The sequence below is a fragment of the Cavenderia fasciculata genome, assembly GCF_000203815.1.
Source record: "Cavenderia fasciculata unplaced genomic scaffold Scf_Dfasci-G-p-12c09.r1-3, whole genome shotgun sequence".
Lineage (NCBI taxonomy): Eukaryota > Evosea > Eumycetozoa > Acytosteliales > Cavenderiaceae > Cavenderia > Cavenderia fasciculata.
In genome coordinates, this window is record NW_004457736.1 from 1,128,404 (window position 1) to 1,148,569 (window position 20,166).

Consider the following 20,166-nt stretch of genomic DNA (forward strand, 5'->3'; position numbering starts at 1 on the left):
AAAAGAAATTAAAAATTAAAAGAAATCACACAACACAAATCAATAGAACCCAGTAATTAGTAATATTAACCAATAATAATAATAACAAATAATAATAGTTTAGACCAAGGAGAGAAAGAAAAAGAGAAAGAATATTCTTTCTTGTTTTTTGTTTTTTAAATAAAATAAATTTAATATTTTTTATAACTCTATCTATCTATTTCCCTACCTTAGATATTTTATCCATCAATATTATTATTATTATAATATTAATTCTTTGGAAACTAAAACTAAAATCCATTCATTTTCAAAAATTGAATGATTTCTTTGTTTTTTAATAGATTCGTCTGTCAACTTTTTGTAATAATGTAAAGAAAGAATCTGGCCCCTCATAGCTATACCTCTTGATATGATGGTATGATGATATCACTATATTCAAAGAGATTGAAAACATCTCAAAGTATCTACAAACTGTAGCAGTAAAACCTCCTCCTCCATCTGAACCTACTACTACCGAACCTGCCATTGACAACAATGTGGTGGTGGTTAGAAAGAGAACTTTACCAACTGCTAGAGAGGAAAGAGTACATTTCCAAAGCAAGGGATGGGCAAGGATATTAGAAAGATCCCTAGTGAATCACCAACTCCATTGCCAATGTTGACACGATATGCAATGCCATGGGACTTTGTCAAACACTATCTACCACTAGAGATGGACAAGAAACATCAACGGCAATGAGGATATGTTCAGTGGCTTGTTAGTAGTGATATTACATTAGAACCTCCCATTGATATTGACGAGGCTATTGAATGTGCTCTGACAAAGGACCAACCAGTTATTGCTAAATGGATATTTGATCATTGTCACCACACTATACATTATACGAGAAACAACAAAATACTACTATTGATAAATTAGATAATAATAATGATGGAAATAATAATGGAATAGTAAGTGACGTTTAATTTGATGGGACAATGAGATGACCTCGGATAAAAAAGAAGATATTAATTTAAAAGTTTTAATTGTTAATATTATAATAGGTGAGCTTTCAAGAAGACGACTTTTCCATTGTATTGTTATCGACCAGATAGCGGAACTGAACCAAACGAGGGTGACGTGGAAGTGGAAGATTTCCCGCCCGTAATGACCGAATGCCGACTCACACTCATTAAAGTAGATAAACACTGAAGTAAATTTCGAGAAGAGGAGAACCAAACCAACTCCGAAGAGAGAATAAAATAAAACAGATGTAAATATCTACGATAAAAAAGAAAGATTCCTCAGATGTGCACTCAGTGACCTCATAAATTAATGGGCCATGAAAAGGTGAAGAAGAAGGAGCTGGAAAAAAACTCAAAAGATATTTTCAGTTCAGCGAATCCATGATGTCGTTCGATTGAATTATACTAAATTATGATTGGTAACCAAAACCGACCACTCTCTTTAGTCGGGAATGGTCACAAATCAATCAGATGATCTACTATGTGAGCATGGGTGGGCTCATTGTGGGGGTGTCTCTCTGGTCGACCTAACATAGAACGGAAAGAAAAGTAGCCAGCTTACAACAACAAATTTTTTTAAAGTATTTATTCAGAGCTAGAAATATCTGTTCAATCAGATATTTTGATTTTGTTAATTTATTTTTGAATTTCATCATCTTTCCTCTCGAAACCATCCTCCGAAGAATAGAGCCTATAGATTCTCCTTCTCTCTTATTTAACCAAAGATATAAAGTAGTGATCACTCACCATTGACATCATCATAAATACATATATAAATAATACAGATACATATATATATAAATATCTACCTTTACCTTTTCATTCACACACATATATACATACACTCTAAACAATGAGATTAATATCTACTATCGTTATATTATTGGCATGCCTTTGCAATGTAAGAAACGAAAAAAAAAATATCAATCAATACTAAATGATGGGCTGGATTTACTAACAAGATATTTAATTTATTTTATTTATCTTTTTTTTTCTATTTTTAGATAATTAATTGTTCAGGTCAAATCGATCAGTTCTTTATGATGACCAAATTTGGTATGTTCTTTTCATTCAATACTACCACTGGTCAATTGATTACCAATCAAAACACAAAGAGCGGAGACAAATATTTCTTTTACGCAGCCGTCGACTCCAACTCTACCACCAATACCGTAACCTTTTTGGGTACTGACAAGACCGACCGAAACGATTATCTCATCGAATATAACATTGAAGTATGTAGTATACACATGTGTTACCATGATTTATTTGTTTTAAAAAAATACTAATCAAAAATTCTTATTTATTTATTAAATTTTAAATAGCACAATAACTTTACCAATTTACAAGGTATTGAAGGTCAATATGGAGGCTTTGAATGGTCACAAATTTTTGCTTATGATCCAGTCCACAATTTCGCTGCCCTTCCATCAATCGTTATGAACGAACAAGAAGCCAACCTTACCATCTTTGTTTGGAACTTTACTTCCCAAGAACTGTATGTAGTTTTTTCTTACTACTTTTATTTTTTTTATTCATTTTCTAATCTCTATTTGTTTTTTTTTAAAAATTAATAGTGAAGAAATTACACTTCCAACTGGTTCATTGAACCAAAATGATATGACTCCAGTTGCTTCATACGATATTGAGACTGGTAACTATTACATTGTCTATTGTTTGGCCAATCCAAAGATTCTCTATTTGGTCGTTTACAACATGTTGTCAAGAAAGATTGTCCAAGATCCAATCGCCTTTGACATTTACATTCCAACTCCACAAATTGTCTTTGCCGCTGGAAAGCTCTTCCTCATCAACACCTACCCAATGCAAAACTATGAAATCTACAACGTTGACGTTACCGCCAAGACTGTTACTCCAGCCTACACCATTGCCAACAGCTGGACCACCAACCAAGGTTCTGATTTCGATATGGTCATTGGTCAAAAGGGTACCTCTATCGTTTTATTCTCACACAGCAAGCTCGCTTATACTTGCACCACCATTGACCTCGAAACCATGTCTTTCCACGCTTCACCTTCTTATCAAACTGATATTAAATTTGGTTATGAATGGGTTTCTGGTGCCATCTAAACAAATATATATTTAAAACATAATAATAATAATAAATAGAAAACATAGAATTTTAAAAAAACCAATCAATCTTTATTATTTGAATTAAATATGTTTACTTTTTTTTTTTTGTCCCAACATCATAATAATAGTTGGTTTAATTGGGCAGAATAAATTAATGTCATACATACAGGAATGGGCCAGACAAGGAGCTAACAGAGTAGGATTGAGCCAAAGGAATACTGTTTAGCCGACTTTATAATAATACCACTAAATGTACACCTTTGGCTCATTCCTACATGGGAGCTTTTCAATTTATCCCTAGTTATGAAATCACCTAAAGATACAATAAACCTATTAAAAAACAAAAATAAAATATTCAATACAAGCACTAATATTATACTACTAATATACTGATTAATAATCTATAATATTCCTTACTAACTAGGATGGCATAAATAAATATTATAAACACTAATCAGGTGATTAGTGGAATGCTGTTATTAACACAATAATAATAAATTAATTATAACAATAAATCAAGATAATTTGATTATTGATTGTATTAAAGAAAAGAATGTTGTCTCTCTAAATCATGTTAATATATTGATATCGAAACAATTCTTCAGCTGAGAAAAGGGGTGATTAATTATTTATTTATTTTTTAGTCATACATTTTTTAGTTGATCTTGCTTGATGTGGTTGAATTACAAATTATATTATTATTAATACCCACTCTATAGTACTATCTCCCTACCTTTGAAATCATTTCAAGACAATAAACCTCGATCGAGGTGCAAATGTTGTTGAAAATGTTTCAATGATGAGATAATGGTTTTGAGCTGGATTGTTGAGTTTGCTTTTATATTGTTGGAATTCTGAAATGACACTTGGGTCGACATATAGGTTGGTGACAATCACATAGATGACTGGAGTTGGTATAAATTGAATTCAACAAAAAATTTGGTGTAGGATTTCTAGAGGAATGGTTGAACCTCTGAACCAGCTCTCACTTGTTCTGAGATAAGAAATGGATAAATGATGATGATGTTTCGTGTAGTATTACTTACCCAATCTTACATATGTGATTATTATCTCTACAAACAAAGAAAGAGAGATAGAAAATAAATAAAAATATAAACAAAATTAAATTATCATGAGCTCAAAAGGAAATTTTGGTAAAAATAATTTTAATTAATATATTGTCTTTCAATCAGAGGTAGTAATAAGAATCATGGAGGACGATAATGAAGGAGTAGGAACTGGTGGTACTACTACTGCTAGTAGTAGTGGAGCAGTAACAGGAAGTACAACAACAGGAGGAGGAGGTGGTCATAAACATAGTAACTTGTCAGAGGAGATACAGTTAGAGAGACCACTATTAAAGGCACCTGTAGAACAACTAAACAAGTTATTTAGAAACACACAAAAGAGTTTGGAAAAGGAAATGACTGTACTCGTAAACACAATCAATGATATGAACAAACGAAAAGATACTATCACCAAAGATGAAGTATCGACTACAATCGATAAACTATTAAACAAAATGAATAATCTAAAGAGAAAGGTATGATTGATATGATTTGATATGAATACAACAATACTTATTAATTGTCTTGTTTCAATAGATTGAAGAAACAAAGAATGAAGAAGAAGGACATTTAAAGAGAATGAAAGCAAGATTAGACCATTTAAAGGATGCAAATACCAATCAACAGAATCCACATCAAAGAGATCACTTTAACTCTGTCAGAGTTGATAGAGTATTGATTGACTATTTATTACGTGAAGGATATTACAATACAGCAATTAAATTGGCTTCAACTGGAAAGATTACTGTAACTATCAAATCAACAACATTGATTCAAAATTACATTATTAATTTGATTATATATATATTATTAGGAGTTATCAGATATTGATTTATTTGTATCATCTAAAAAGGTGATTGATGGATTAACCAAACATGATTGTACAGAAGCTTTGGCATGGTGTAATGATAACAAATCAAAATTAAAAAAGATTAATGTATGTTTAATGTATAAATGGAATGATTGAATGAATATGAATATGAATTAACTTTTGTTTATAATATGTTTAGAGTACATTAGAATTTAATCTAAGAATACAAGAATTTGTTGAAATGGTTAGACAGAATAAATTGGGAGCAGCTATATCATACTCTAGACAACACCTTTCACCCAATGCATCAACCAATATGAAAGAGATTCAACGCGCAATGGCAACACTTGCATTTAGAAAGGATACATCATGCGAACGATATAAATACCTATTTGATGAAATGCGATGGACAGATCTAATCAATCAATTTAAAGTAGACAATTATAATATCAATTCATTAACTTTGAAATCTCTTCTCACTATTACCTTTAAATCTGGTTTATCTGTTTTAAAAACAGAGTATGTAATAACAAATCAAATCAAATCAAATCAAATCAATATTTATTAATTAATTTATTTTTTTAATTTTAGATCATGTGGATGTACAGAAAGTAGAAATATAAATTGTCCAGTTTGTGATAAGGACTTTAAGAAACTTGCCAAACCGTTACCTATATCATTGCAGAGTCATAGTAGTTTGATTTGTCGAATTAGTGGTGAAGTTATGGATGAGCATAACCCTCCTCTTGTCCTTCCAAATGGTCAATTGTACTGTAAGAATGCTTTGGATGCAATGGCAGAGGCCAATGAAGGAGTTGTTACCTGTCCCAAGACTGGTAAATCATTTGATTATTCTCAATTACGTAAAGCATTTATTTCCTAAATAATAATATTCGATCACTGAATGGACAAGACAGGACAATCAACTCGCACTCTCTCTACCACTTTTGTAGATATAAAATTAATATGTGGTTGGTGTTGTGTTGTGTTGTCTGTTGTATTCGTCCATCAACTTGATACTTGTGTACACTGTATATTCCAAATAATAAACGTCTTTTCCTTTTTGTTGTCACCAACAAAATCAATACCTACATCTTGATCAATCGATTGTGTTCCATTATGCAGAGTAATATATATATTTTGTGTTTGGTGTGTAAAATGAATGATACATACACTTTTGATATCAATCCAAGAAAGGAAGGAGGATCTCGACTAGCAGAGTAGGATTTGAGCCAAAGGAATACTGTTTAGCCGACTTTATAATAATACCACTAAATGTACACCTTTGGCTCAAATCTACATGGGAGCTTTTCAATTATCTTAACATGTTTACGGAGACATTGTTTTTCTCCTATTTGTTAAATATAAAGCTAGTATGTGAATAGTATGTAGCAACGGTTCAATCGTGCTATTAATCGCTAATAAACTGATATCTGTATCAATCACGATACTTTGCTTTTTAAACAGAAATGGTGTGTTCAACCAAGTTGATGCCTGTTGCCAATATGTTTCATTCAAGAATTATTGGTTTCCTTGCATGCGTAATGGATGTGGTAAAGATATAGGGTTTTACGCTAGTACGTAAAAAGTAAGTTATTATTATTATTATTAATTATTATTATTGTTGAAGTTGTTAATGTTGGGGAAAAATGATGTCGCTATTGTACAAGACCTGATTACAATGAGAGAGAATTATGTCTATTCCAACGCCGCCAAGATGCAATGGTTTCTAGTGCTATTGTGTATTGAATAGTTATACATTCTTTAAGATAACTTTTAATGATGCACTCCTCAAGAATCGCACAGTGCCCAAAGCCATCTAAAAATTAAATAAATAAAAATATTTTTAATGGTGAATAAATATTAACTTAACAGTGTACATACGATATTGTAGTAGTTTTGTAATCAAAGAGGAAGAGAGAGAGAGAGAGAGAGAGAGAAAGAGAGGCAAAAAAGAAGAAGAAGAAGAAGAATGTTATCTGTATCACAATTGGGAGGTAGTGGAGGCGTAGGTGCAGCTGTAGCGGGATCATCATCGAACGGATCATCATCAACGGCAGCAGCAGCAGCATCAGCAGCAGCATCAGCACAACTTCGACAAAAGTATATGGATATTATAGACCACGGAAACAAACATCCTCAAACAGTACAACAGAATCTACATCTACTCAGAAAGACTATCTTAATGGAAGGACTACCACTAGAGAGCGAGGAGGAGATCAAAGACAGAAGATCAGACTCTTCTTCACAATGCAGTCTACGTGGATTGGTTTGGAAGATTCTATTGGGTATACGTGACCTCGAACCAGACAGATACTTGGAGCTGTTGGAGCGTGGTCAATCGGATCAATACCAAAAGATTCGTAAAGACATTAGTAGAACGTTTATGAAGGATGCAGAGTTTTCACAATCAGTGTCACAAGACAAGTTATCACGTTGTCTCAATGCTTTTGTTCACAGTTGTCAAGAAAGAGGATCAAACATCTCTTATGTTCAGGGTATGAATGTTATCTGCGGTGCATTCCTATACGTACTCCCTGAACTAGATGCTTTCAATTGCTTTCAAACTCTTGTATATCAATATTGTTATTTATATTTAGAACCAAAAATTTCTGGTGTTCATACTGCTTTAAAAGTAAATTGAAAACAAAGTAACAATACACATAACATCATTGAATAACATTATATATTAATCACAGTTATTTGTTTCATTCTTTAGATTTTAGATACAGTTTTAGAATTTGTTGATCCTGAATTATTTGGTTATTTAAAATCAAAGTCATATGATTCTGTTTTATTAACTCATGGTAAGAGAGTAATAATTATTATTAAAGATGAACAACAATGATTAACTTAACTTAACTTTATTTATTGAATTTTAGCTATTCTAAGTATTGGAACAAGTACACCACCTTTGGGAGAATTATTACATCTTTGGGACTTTTATTTTGCATTTGGTATTCATTTAAATGTTATTAGTACGATTTCAAGATTATTATTGATGAGAGATACATTGTTGGCACATCCTTCACCATGTTCATTATTTAGATCATTGCCAGATTTGGACGCAGAAACTATTATCAATCTATCTCTATCCATCATCCGTCAATTACCAGATGAACTTTATGAATTATTAGTTGATCATCCTGTATTTGAAATTAGTGGTACAAGTCAAGAAGAAGAATATTAATCCAAAAATCAAAACCAAAACAAAATAATATTAATAATATTAATATGTAATATCAATATCAAATCCCGACAACAACAAAACGCAACAAGAATAGAATAATACTACAATTAAAATATCATCATAAATGTGTAAATAAATTAAAATTAAAATTAAATATAGTAAATATATTATATGTTCTATGTTTTATTCATCTTGAATTGTAAATTCAACTTCTTCAAATGGAGCAGAAAAGAATTTCATTACATTTTCATATTTACGTGATAATAGGGAATTGTAGATACAAATAGTATTGCCACTACGATTCATTCTTCCTGAACGACCTGCCATATGTAAATAACTAGTTGGTGATATTTCAACATTTAAAATATAAACATGTTCTACACCACTAATATCAATACCTCTAATTGAATTTTCCTTTCCAATATAAATGATTGCTGATTCTTTACTCAATCTTTTCTTATTCTTTCCTGCTGATCCTCCTTTTGGTTGTTGTTGAGATTGATTAAATATTTGTTGTTTAGTTGTTTCATCGATATCTTGCATTTGTGATAATTGGTGTTGAATTAATTCTTTTTCACGTTGTTCTTGTCTATTTTTTCTTTTGCTAACGTCTTGATTGACTTTACTTTGTTTGTCGCGGTTCTCTTTGTCCACCTGTCTGACAAACACATCGTGTTGAGCAGGTTCCATATTTTCAATGTTGAATTTGTCAAAGTTCATACGATCGGTGAGTGGTTTGGCATTGATACCACGTGCACGTAGCTCGTCGACCACCTTGGTGATACTACCATCCGATGCAATCACTGCAACAGCCTCTGTCAGAGTGTCTGGCTTTTGCTCGGGTAGAATGAGGTCGTTCCAAGTCTGTGCAATCGCTTCCAACATGTCTTCCTCTGATTGCACCGATATGAAACGATTGGTGAATTGTTTGGGGAGTGGGTGATCCATAGACCCTTGTTCACGCAACATGACATAAACTCTTGTTTCATCAACCCATCCCTTTGATTCGATATAAGCACGATTACGCATATTCAAAGTAGCCGATGTAAATATAGTTTGAAAGTGTCTATATGTTGGTACATAATCCATTTTCTCCTCTTCTCCTCCACCCTTTTTCTTTTGTTGTTGTTGTTGTTGTTTTTGTTTCTCTTTACCAAGTACTCTTGAAGCTGCACTATTCACCAAATTCTTTAATGATCTTTCATCAAATATTTCTCCAACTTGTCTTTTCTTTTCTGCAAATGATTCCTCTGCAGCTGTCTTGTTTGTTGGATTTACGTTTACGTTTAAATCTTGAGATTGACGAATCTTTCTATTTAATTCATTTAGGAATAGGACACCTTCGGGAGGATGAATCTTTCTATTCATCTTTTCGGCTTGTGATGTGTATTTGGCGAGTGCTTGAACGACGAGATCTGCCTCATCGACAATAAGCATACGAAACTGTGTATAGTCGAGTTTACCAGTAACCAACAACCAATGGAGTACGTTGGGTGTACCAATCAACACTTCTGGTTGTGTGCTGACCAATTCTTGAGCCAACAAATTATCCGATATACCTTTAATAGCCAATTGCACACCACTACCATTACCAAGCAACTCTATACCAACACGTTTGGATAGTTGGCGTACCCAATCTCCAATCTGCCACGCCAATTCTCTTGTAGGTGTGACAACTAGGTATTTAGGTGCAAATGAACCTTTAGCCTTCATATTCTGTTTGATTGAAACCTCTTCATTGCTATCGGCATGTTGTTTACAATTGACTAGATAATCATTGACAATACCACACATCAATACAAATGATTTACCAGTACCAGTACCATCCATCACAAACATATCATTACCTCTTAGTAATGGTTGCATTGCCTTTTTTTGAATAGCAGTTGGTTCTACAATACCCATATCATTTAATGCTTTATCAATCAACCCATTAAATCCAAATCCCCCAACCTTATTGTTAATATTATCCAATGTTGAAGTTGTTGTTGTTGTACTACTACTATTATTTGTTGAATAAAATGATTTAGATATAGATGATATAGAAGGAGATATAATGTTAAATGTATTATTACTATTACCAATAGTTGAGTTGTAATATGTTGGTTTATATGGTTTGATTGTTGTTGTAGTTAAACATCTTGAATGTACTCCTGTTGCTGTTAATCTACAAGCAGTATTCGTTTTTCTTATTATGTGATTAAACATAATATATTATATATAGTATATCTCTTTGTTTGTTTGTTTGTTTATACAAAAGAGAGAAGAACAATGAGTAAGAGAGTAAATTAAAAATTAATGTGGTCAGAGTCGCGAATCGACAAAACGAGTAACTTAATGATCGCAATGATCATTCATTTTCACACATCCACAAATACTTTTAAATAAGAAAGGGATAGAGAGTTAAGGTAAGAGAGTAGCAGATGGCAACATCTGTATTCTTACGTAGTGGTTCATCGATTGCATCATCATCATGGAGAGGTGCTAGTAGTATTACTGCAATAGGCAGCAGCAACAATATATATAAATTTACATCAACGAGTAGTAACAAGATTATAAATAGTATTAGTAGTAGTAGTATAGGTAGATGCTTTAGTACTAAACAACCTATAGATATTGCTAGCTTTCCACCAAGTAGAATTAGAAACTTTAGTATTATTGCTCATATTGGTAGGTAGTTGATAGAAATATATTGCAAGATAGATATTAACTTCTTCTTCTTCTTTTGTTTAGATCATGGTAAAACAACATTGAGTACAAAGTTATTAACATTGACTGGAACATTACCAAAGAATATTTATGGTAGTGGAGAGGAGAGTTTAGGACAACAAGAAAAGAATGAAAATAGAAGAGAACAATATTTGGACAAGTTGCAAGTGGAAAAGGAACGTGGTATCACTGTAAAGGCACAGACTTGTACTATGATCTATCACAACAAATCGGATGACAAACAATATATGCTTAATTTGATCGATACACCGGGTCACGTCGACTTTACCTATGAAGTGTCGCGTTCATTGATGGCATGCCAAGGTGCTATATTGGTGGTGGATGCATGTCAGGGTGTGCAGGCACAGACGATGGCAAACTACTATTTGGCGTTGGAGGCTGGTCTCGAGGTGGTGCCTCTGATCAACAAGATCGACTTGCCAACTGCCAATGTAGACTTGGTGTGTCAGCAACTGAAAGATACGTTTGGGTTCCATCCCGCAGACGTGTTGCAGGTTAGTGCAAAGACTGGTATTGGGATAGCAGAGATATTGCCCGCTGTGATTGACCGTATCCCGCCACCCGCACTGTCTGACGAGGAAGAGGCACGTAAAAAGGCGCCGTTCAAGGCATTGTTGTTTGACAGCTGGTTCGATCGGTTTAGAGGTGTCATATGTCTGTTCAAAGTGGTTGATGGTAGTGTCAAGCGTGGTGATATTGTGCAGTCGGCGAATACCAAGCAGACGTACGAGGTGATGGACTGCGGCCTGATGCATCCCGAGCAAGAGTCGACGGGCTCGCTCTATACCGGCCAGGTCGGCTACATGACACCGGGTATGAAGACAACATCAGAGGCACGTGTCGGAGACACATTCTATAAAAAGGATACACCCGTTCCTGCCCTACCCGGTTTTAAACCGGCCAAGCAGATGGTGTTTGCCGGTGTCTATCCCATCGACTCGCTCGATTACGGAGATCTCAAAGATTCGTTTGAAAAGTTGATTCTTACAGACAGCAGTATATCAATGACCAATGAAAGCAGTATTGCATTGGGTATGGGTTTCCGTTGCGGTTTCCTCGGACTCTTACACATGGACGTTGTGCTGCAACGTGTCGAGCAAGAGTATGGTCAAGTAGTCATTGCCACACCACCCACCGTCACATACCACGTAGCTATGAAGGATGGCACCAATCGTTGGATTGCCAATCCTGCAGACTATCCTCCATCCGAGTATATTGACCAAACCACCGAGCCAATGATTCACGCCAAGATTGTTGCACCCAACGATTACTTTGGATCGATCGTCACACTTTGCATGGACAGTCGTGGTGTACAAACCAACCACGAGACTCTTGAAGGCAACCGTATGCGTCTATCATTCACATTCCCACTCTCAGAGATTATTACAGATTTTTACGACAACCTCAAACGTATTTCAAGTGGTTATGCTTCACTCGACTATGAAGAGGCTGGCTATGAACCAACCGATGTCGTCAAGGTAAAGATCCTCCTCAATGGTGAAGAGGTTGACTCGCTCTCTTCGATTGTACATAGATCGAGGGCTACCCATCATGGACGTGCCCTTGTGAAACGTCTCAGAAAGATTATCGATCGACAAATGTTTGTTGTTGCCATTCAAGCATCGATTGGAAATGATGTGGTGGCACGTGAAACTATATCTGCCATGCGTAAAGATGTCACTGCCAAATGCTATGGTGGTGATATCACGCGTCGTCGTAAATTGTTGGACAAACAAAAAGAGGGTAAAAAGAGAATGAAGCAAATGGGTTGTGTCGAATTATCGCAAGAAGGTTTCTTAAAATTAATGAAGAATACAAATGAAGAGGATGATTAATTAATTATTTTAATGCATTATTTATTAATAAATATATTCGATTTAAATATTTATCTTTCAAATAATTAAAAGACATTAAAAGATAATTTGAAGAATTTTAAATGAATTATTTATTCAGTTATATAATTATTAATAATGATATCTGCCATCTTGTTCCATCGTATAGCGATATGGAAATGATATTGTGTTGTCTCTAAATAATATATTTAAATGACGATCATTTCTGATCAATTTCAATTATTGGTAGTTATCCTTTGTTACAAGATCTCTAACAATATCTCTGCTATTTGATAGGAATGTCATTTCTGGTGAGTATGCCAATCTACTTTCTCCAAGTATCGAAAAGAATAAACAAACATCCATGTCTATTAATGATTGGTCGGGTACTATTTCAAAGATAGACGACAATACCTCTTCGTATGTTAAATTGATAAAATCAATTGATTTGAGATGATAATAACTATCGGTGTATGATTCGAGAACAGCTGGGTATGCAAGGAGAATGATACAGTCTAATATGAACACAGGTTCTAATAGAACCCTTTTAACTTTTGGTTGTGTTGGTAGATTGTAACCAATAATTTCAGATTGTTTATTGCAAAATAAACATCGATCACCATCTCCAATACACTTCTCGCAGAATGAATGCTTGCAATTGAATCTGAGTCGGTTCGGATTAATGTCCCAAAAACAAAATATGCACATATTTGCCATTAATTCTAGGGTTTTCTTGTTGTCATCAGACGGACCGATTTCCATTTGTTGTAATTTCTCTATTGTAAAATGATATTTGATTCTTCTGGGTTGTATTGAAGTTGGTCGAAATGATGAGTGAAAAGTGATAATCCATCAAATGTCATTCCTTCTGGAAATTGAAATTCGCCTCTCCATTCAATCGGCTCTTCCAATTCTGCCGAGCTAAAAAGTTCATCTCCAAATATTTGATCAAAATATTTTTTGGTTAGATCATCAACCATTTGCTTTTTAGTCTCTGATGATCGATGATATTCTTGATGTGATGTGAATCCAAGATCACATTCGTATAGGTGTTTTGATTGACATTTAATACTATTGAGTATTTGCCAATCCAAATTAGCAAAACGTTGCAGTTGAGACATATCTTGTGGTATTGTCGTCAGCTTCATTTTCATATGATCAATCACCATTTTATATTTTTCAAGATTTGATGATTCCAATGATGGTGATTCCTGTGAAAGGTATTCCAATCTATTTTTGAAATAATAATAGAGAGGATTACCGTCAAATCTGTAAAATTTGTCATGGTTGAAAGTACCTACCTGATTCAATTGGGAAATAGCACTACTAAAAAGAGTGTCAGTACCACTTACTGCAGCTTTTTTATCCTGAGATGAAATATTCAAGTGCTCCAAGATTGATTTTAATTGATCCAAAAATAAAATAGGATCTATTGTAGCATTTGGAAGTGATATTGATCTACAACTCTTGAAATATGATTTGATTCTCGTGGTCTCCACACCCGAGTTGATGAATTCCGAGCTTTTGAAATAATCATCATCTTTTCCAATCATTGAAGCAGTGTCTTGTTTGTTGAAAATGATTAATAGATGGGGTTTGTATGGACTGTTGATTGCTTTTGATTCAATGTGACTGACCATTTGTGATAGTGCTGACACGATGGTTGATTGCTCTCTTTTGTTGTTAAAAACATAAACAACAATATGACTGATAATATGAAGCAAAACTGGATATATTTCTTGTATAACTTTTGATCTTTTAGCAAGTTGACCCGAGTTACTTGGATTTGAAAACAATTGATGGTTCAATGTTCCACCACTCCCTTCAGAGTCTAAAAATACACTATAGCCTACATCTACATCGCCACCTATTCGATAATAATCAATGTCTGAAGATGTTGATTTACATTGAGTTGTATCTGTTTGTACTGGTATCTCCAGTTGTTTCAATTTTTCTGGCTAGTCGTAGCAAACTTCTGATGATGGATGATTTACCTTTTTAAAAATAATTAATATTTGCAATCTAAATATATTGTCTCCAAGTACATACCACCTCCAGTCGGTCCAATAAAAGAGGCCATTGGAAGATCATATGGATAGTACCCGCGCACGTCTATGGCCTTCATTATCCATTTCTGTTGTTGATCATTGTATTCCGATTGTATAAGCTTGTTATCATCCTGCTTGATTTGATTGACTGATTCATCATTTTTATTCAACCCACTTGAATAGTCTCTAATGATATGATATATTTCATTTGCATTGACTTGTCTGTGACTATGAAATGAACATGATTCATCGAATTCCTTTGTACAAATATATATTCTACACTCTGAACAAAAAACTATCTCTTTATCTGATTGACAGATACCACATAGAATATCATTAGGTGGTTCTTGCATTTGTACAACTATAAAACATATAAACAAAGTATATCTTAACTTTTTTCTTTTCTAGTGAGTAATCAAGATCATAAGTCCAGATTAATTGGAAAAAAAAAAAGAATAGGAGGCCTCTGACCGGTCTTTGTGGTGCGAACTTCGTTCCCAAAGTAAAAAAAAGATAGTGGTAACAGGATTTATTTAAGAGTTATTATGACTGTTATGTGCTGCGTATGCTGCCGTTGTTGTTATTATTATTACAATGGTGTGATATATTCAGATAGAACATATGAAACCAATTTTTTGATTGTGATCATTTGTAATCCATATTGAGTTGCATAATCTGGTCCTGTGTATCCCCACCAATCCCAACATCTATATTTTAATAAAATAATAATAATAATTAGAACATTTAAAAATATCTTTTTAATAAATAATAATAAAATAATTACCCATCCGGATTCAAATCGTTTCCAAGAGCTTGTGGATAAAGAATAATCAAGTTATTGTTGTCGGCAACTTGATTGTATCCAATATTCATATAATATGTACTATTAATATATGATACTGATTGAGTGCATCCATGAAATACTACATGTAATGAACATCCTAAATTAAAAAGATTAAGTTATTAATATGTTATTATTATTTTAAATAATGATACAAATAATTTAAAAATAAATACACATACTTCCTTTGTTTTTGAATAATCTACATGATTGTGGAACATATGCAAATGCACTTTGATCCAATCCAGCGAATTCATTTGTAGTATTAATTGGTAGGAATGCAGTTTGATTAAATTCAACAATCTAAAATTGATTTGCAATAAAAAAATAAAAAACAATTAATATTATATTATTATTATTATTATTATTATTATTATTATTATTATTATTATTATTATTATTATTATTATTAATTAAATATGTGTATGAATACATACATTTGAAGCTAAAGAAGGAGTATTTGAAGCAGGGAATAAGAAACCATACAAATGTGATAATAAATTAAAAGTAGTATCATAACCACATTGATTGATCCATGGCCACCCGAAATAAGTACAATTGTTACCATAGGTTTTAGTTACAATGGCGTGTTCGGCTTGTACGTTGTAGACACTCTTGATTGACCAAAATGGTACAAAATTTGAATAGTATTCCTCTAATTTATGAACGGTACCTGGTCGAATAGTAGAGTCGTATTTACCAGAGAATAGGTATACTCTTTGACGAGCCAGATTGTCAGTTGAATCAATTGCAAAGGTACGTTCAGCATGTTCAGTATAATTTAATAATTTTGGAATTGAAATTAATGAAGCATTTTTAATACATTGTGCAATTGCTATATCTGCACTTCCTTGTCCGCCTAAATAATAATAAATAAATAAATTAATAAATAATATTAAGTTATAATAATAGGTTTCCAAGTTATAATACAATACAATAATAAGGACCAGCAGCAATGATGGCAGCACCTTTAATAATTGATGAAAAGGCCATGTGAAATTGGACGGCGAAAGCGCCACCCGAAGAAAATCCAGAAATGGTGATCTTATCCTTTTCATCAAAGAATGGTGACGACCCGTTTGCAAATATGCAACTAGTGAATTGATTGGCAATACAATTTAATGCTAAAAAGTAAATAATTAATTTATACATTTGTTTTTAAATAATATAATAATAATAAAAATACAAGATAAAGATGATGAAAGGTTGTTATTGTTAAGAGTGTGCTGAATCTATAGATTGGAATTTATACTTTTCTGTGCTCGAGAGGCAGTCGGTTGATGATCATCGGGTAAATACTTTACCTACCTTTACTTACTCCTTCTTTGTTGATATTATGCTACCATGATGATGGTTGGTGATCATAATACATACAATGGGCACGAAAAATGAGTCCCCCAATCTTAATCTATGAACCAGAAGCAGCGGAATAAAAAATCTACCTTCCGAGAGACATCAATCACAAAGATGGTTGGGTGATCTATAAATAGCTGTTATTGGTAGGTTTGGTTGCTGTACAACAATAACGCGTCGAAATATGCGTTAGCTTCCTATCTAAGCTGATCATTGACTACTGAGCTTGATGTCACCTGATGACAGACAGGTGCGCACCATTGTTTTTTTAAATACAAAAAGATTCATCTTGTCCTTCTTTGTCAATTTAAAGTTACAATGGAATTGAACGGTTTAATAGAATTGACAGTGTTGAACTAAGAAAGACAAGAAGATTTTAGGTAAATTTTACTTAATAAGGAACCTAGGAAAGAGCACCAACCAAACAAGAAAAAAAAAGAAAATAATAAGCTTGGATTTTATTTTAAAACAAAAACCATTTAACTTTCAGACCAAGGGATCACCATTCACTAGGATTCTATCCCAATGGTTGATCATTTATACTTTAAATAACTCTCATTGTATTCTCCTTAATATAAAAAATATTAACCAACATTCCACTCAAAAATGCAATAAATAAATTTAATTAAAATGATGATAATAATAAGAATAATTTATTTATTTGAAATAGGTCTATCTATTTGGAAATGATATTGTGTTGTTTTCATATATTATTTTTTCAATATATTGAATGCCTATATTGATCAATGACAATTGTCGATAGTTATCCTTTGTTACAAGATATCTAACAATATCTCTTCTATTTGAAAGGAATGTCATTTCTGGTGAGTACGCCAATCCTTCTTTTGCTCCTCTTTTCACAAAGAATAAACAAATACCAATGCCGATGAATGATTGATCGGGCACTACTTGAAAGATGGATAACAATACTTGTTCGTATGTTGAATTGATAAAATTGATTTTTTTGAGATGATTATAACGATTGGTGTATGCTATGGGATCAGTTTGGAATGCAAGGAGAACGATACACTCCAACATTGATTCAAAGTTTAATAGAATCTTTTTAACATTTGTTTGTTTTTGACTGATAAAAAGTTGTTGTGTTTTGGGGACAGGAGAAGGGGAAGGAGGAGGAGGAATGTAACGAATAATTTCAGATGGTATATTGCAAAACAAACAATTATCACCATCTCCAATACACTTGTCGCAAAATGAATGCTCGCAATTTAATCTGAGTCGATTAGGTTTACCAAACAAACAAAATATGCAAACATTTGCCATTAATTTGAGTGTTTCCTTTCCCTTATCAGATGAACTGTTATCAGATGGGCTGATTTCTAGTTGTTGTAATATCTCTGTTGTTGTTGCTGAATTGTACGATGATTTGATAGATTCTTCTGGATTGGGATTGTGTTGGTCCAAATGATGATGATGATGATTAGCAAAAAGTGATAATCCATCAAATGACATTCCTTCTGGATATTTAAATCCACCACTCCATTCAATTGACTCTTCCAACTCTAAAGAATTATTTCCAAATATTTGATTGTTGTCCGGTTTTTGATCAACAGATACCTTTTGCTTTCTAGTCTCCAAAGATCTATGATTTAATTCATGTGATGTGAATGCAAGATCACATTTTATATTTGGATGGTCTGGGTGTGTTGATTGACACTTTATACTATTTTGTATTTGGATATCCAACTCTACAAAATGTTGTCGTTGAGTCCTACTATTTTTTTGCCAATCAATGGTATTATCCTTTTGTGGTATTCTTGACAGCTTCATTTTCATATGATCAATCACTGCTTTATATTTTTCTTCTAATGTTAAATTATTAGATGAGGATGAAAGATAATCCAATCTATTCTTGAAATAACCAAAAAGAGGATTATTGGCAAACTTGTAAAATTGGTCATGGTTGAATGTACCGTCTTGATTGAGTTGGTTGATGGCACTGAAAAAAAATCGTCAATAGAGTTGACTGGATTTTTTCCATCCAATGATGAAACGTCAAAGTGTTTCAGGATTGATTTTAATTGACCCAAAAATAAAACAGGTTCGGTTGATGCCTTTGGAAGTGATATTGATTTGCAACTCTTGAAAAATGATTTGATTTTGGCAACCTCTTTTGAATTGATGAATTCCGATCTTTGGAAAAAGTCCACATCTTTGCCACTCTCTGACAAATCGACTTGGTTGTTGAAAATGACTAATAGATGGCATTTGTAGGGACTGTTGATTGCTTTTGATTCAATGTGACTGACCATTTTTGATAGATCCTTTATAAATGTATCTTGCTCTTTTGTATTGTTAAAGACATAAACAACCATCCCACTGATAATATGAAGCAGTCTTGGGTATATTTCTTGGAGAAATTTTAATCTTTTAGCAAGTTGGTCAGGTGTAAGTAGCTCTGACCCAGTTCCACCACTTCCTTCAGAATCTAAAAATACACGATATCCTACACCCTCAACATCTCTTAGATAATAATCAATATCTTCAGATGTTGATCGGCATTTAGTTGAATCTGGCGTTGGTAGTGGTAAAGTCATTCTTGTTTGGTCTACTCGTACTTGATCTTTCCTGACTTGTAGCAAACTTCTAAGGATCGCAGACTTTCCTTTAAGAAAAGATATTAATAGTGTAAATATTAATAATCATCATCACAAACAAACAATAGTAGTATCTATCTTATTGATAGTAGTATATAAAATACATACCACTTCCAGACGGTCCAATAAAAGAGACCAATTCATTAATATATGGGTAGCCGTGACGGATGGGAGTCGACTCCATTACCCATTTCCTTTTTTGATCATTGTATTTCAACCGTATAAACTTGTGATCATTCTGCTTGGTTTGATCATCACCTTCTTTTTTATGACTTGAATCACATGAATAGTCTCTAATGATATGATATATTTCGTTTAGGTTGGTTCGTTTGTGATGTTCTGATTCACACGATTCATTGAAATCTTTCGTACAAATGTACAGTTTACACCCTGAACAATAAACTATCTCTTTATCTGATTTGCAATCTTCCACTTGGCATATAATATTAATACTAGTATGGGGTTGTTCCATTGTGTTGTACCAGAGTACTAGCTAAAAACAAATAAAAATTAAAAAAAAAAAAACAAAGATCTTTGGCTTTGAAGAAAGAAGAATGATCTCTCGAAAAGTCATCATCATTAATTTAAAAATAATTTTAAA

The 20,166-nt window shown here is 33.1% G+C and overlaps 10 protein-coding genes across 10 annotated transcripts; 6 read left to right on the forward strand and 4 right to left on the reverse strand.

Moving 5' to 3' along the window:
• Positions 1 to 657: 657 nt before the first annotated feature.
• On the forward strand, positions 658 to 945 carry DFA_06360 (uncharacterized protein; the record flags this gene model as incomplete). The annotated part of the gene is made up of 2 exons (XM_004362007.1): positions 658 to 736; positions 899 to 945. 2 exons carry the CDS (start codon positions 658 to 660, stop codon positions 943 to 945), a joined length of 126 nt encoding a protein of 41 aa, XP_004362064.1.
• Positions 946 to 1,837: 892 nt separating this feature from the next.
• On the forward strand, positions 1,838 to 3,075 carry DFA_06361 (uncharacterized protein; the record flags this gene model as incomplete). The annotated part of the gene is made up of 4 exons (XM_004362008.1): positions 1,838 to 1,885; positions 1,989 to 2,219; positions 2,310 to 2,482; positions 2,562 to 3,075. The coding sequence occupies 4 exons, from the start codon at positions 1,838 to 1,840 to the stop codon at positions 3,073 to 3,075; spliced, it is 966 nt and encodes a 321-aa protein (XP_004362065.1).
• Positions 3,076 to 4,288: 1,213 nt separating this feature from the next.
• On the forward strand, positions 4,289 to 5,839 carry maea (lissencephaly type-1-like motif-containing protein; the record flags this gene model as incomplete). The annotated part of the gene is made up of 5 exons (XM_004362009.1): positions 4,289 to 4,621; positions 4,683 to 4,892; positions 4,960 to 5,082; positions 5,156 to 5,475; positions 5,548 to 5,839. 5 exons carry the CDS (start codon positions 4,289 to 4,291, stop codon positions 5,837 to 5,839), a joined length of 1,278 nt encoding a protein of 425 aa, XP_004362066.1.
• A 1,089-nt stretch (positions 5,840 to 6,928) lies between these two features.
• On the forward strand, positions 6,929 to 8,146 carry bub2 (RabGAP/TBC domain-containing protein; the record flags this gene model as incomplete). Its single annotated transcript, XM_004362010.1, has 3 exons — positions 6,929 to 7,591; positions 7,676 to 7,763; positions 7,839 to 8,146. The coding sequence occupies 3 exons, from the start codon at positions 6,929 to 6,931 to the stop codon at positions 8,144 to 8,146; spliced, it is 1,059 nt and encodes a 352-aa protein (XP_004362067.1).
• A 183-nt stretch (positions 8,147 to 8,329) lies between these two features.
• On the reverse strand, positions 8,330 to 10,354 carry DFA_06364 (uncharacterized protein; the record flags this gene model as incomplete). The annotated part of the gene is made up of 1 exon (XM_004362011.1): positions 8,330 to 10,354. One exon carries the CDS (start codon positions 10,352 to 10,354, stop codon positions 8,330 to 8,332), a length of 2,025 nt encoding a protein of 674 aa, XP_004362068.1.
• Positions 10,355 to 10,569: 215 nt separating this feature from the next.
• On the forward strand, positions 10,570 to 11,735 carry DFA_06365 (uncharacterized protein; the record flags this gene model as incomplete). The annotated part of the gene is made up of 3 exons (XM_004362012.1): positions 10,570 to 10,816; positions 10,880 to 11,464; positions 11,581 to 11,735. 3 exons carry the CDS (start codon positions 10,570 to 10,572, stop codon positions 11,733 to 11,735), a joined length of 987 nt encoding a protein of 328 aa, XP_004362069.1.
• Positions 11,736 to 11,880: 145 nt separating this feature from the next.
• Positions 11,881 to 12,711, forward strand: guf1 (GTP-binding protein; the record flags this gene model as incomplete). The annotated part of the gene is made up of 1 exon (XM_004362013.1): positions 11,881 to 12,711. One exon carries the CDS (start codon positions 11,881 to 11,883, stop codon positions 12,709 to 12,711), a length of 831 nt encoding a protein of 276 aa, XP_004362070.1.
• A 110-nt stretch (positions 12,712 to 12,821) lies between these two features.
• DFA_06367 (uncharacterized protein) lies at positions 12,822 to 13,425 on the reverse strand (the record flags this gene model as incomplete). The annotated part of the gene is made up of 2 exons (XM_004362014.1): positions 12,822 to 12,902; positions 12,973 to 13,425. 2 exons carry the CDS (start codon positions 13,423 to 13,425, stop codon positions 12,822 to 12,824), a joined length of 534 nt encoding a protein of 177 aa, XP_004362071.1.
• Positions 13,426 to 13,484: 59 nt separating this feature from the next.
• Positions 13,485 to 17,211, reverse strand: DFA_06368 (uncharacterized protein; the record flags this gene model as incomplete). Its single annotated transcript, XM_004362015.1, has 8 exons — positions 13,485 to 14,575; positions 14,758 to 15,155; positions 15,350 to 15,463; positions 15,541 to 15,697; positions 15,780 to 15,900; positions 16,035 to 16,456; positions 16,533 to 16,721; positions 17,199 to 17,211. The coding sequence occupies 8 exons, from the start codon at positions 17,209 to 17,211 to the stop codon at positions 13,485 to 13,487; spliced, it is 2,505 nt and encodes an 834-aa protein (XP_004362072.1).
• A 283-nt stretch (positions 17,212 to 17,494) lies between these two features.
• On the reverse strand, positions 17,495 to 20,037 carry DFA_06369 (uncharacterized protein; the record flags this gene model as incomplete). Its single annotated transcript, XM_004362016.1, has 5 exons — positions 17,495 to 17,518; positions 17,740 to 18,819; positions 18,882 to 19,573; positions 19,674 to 19,858; positions 19,955 to 20,037. 5 exons carry the CDS (start codon positions 20,035 to 20,037, stop codon positions 17,495 to 17,497), a joined length of 2,064 nt encoding a protein of 687 aa, XP_004362073.1.
• Positions 20,038 to 20,166: the final 129 nt, after the last annotated feature.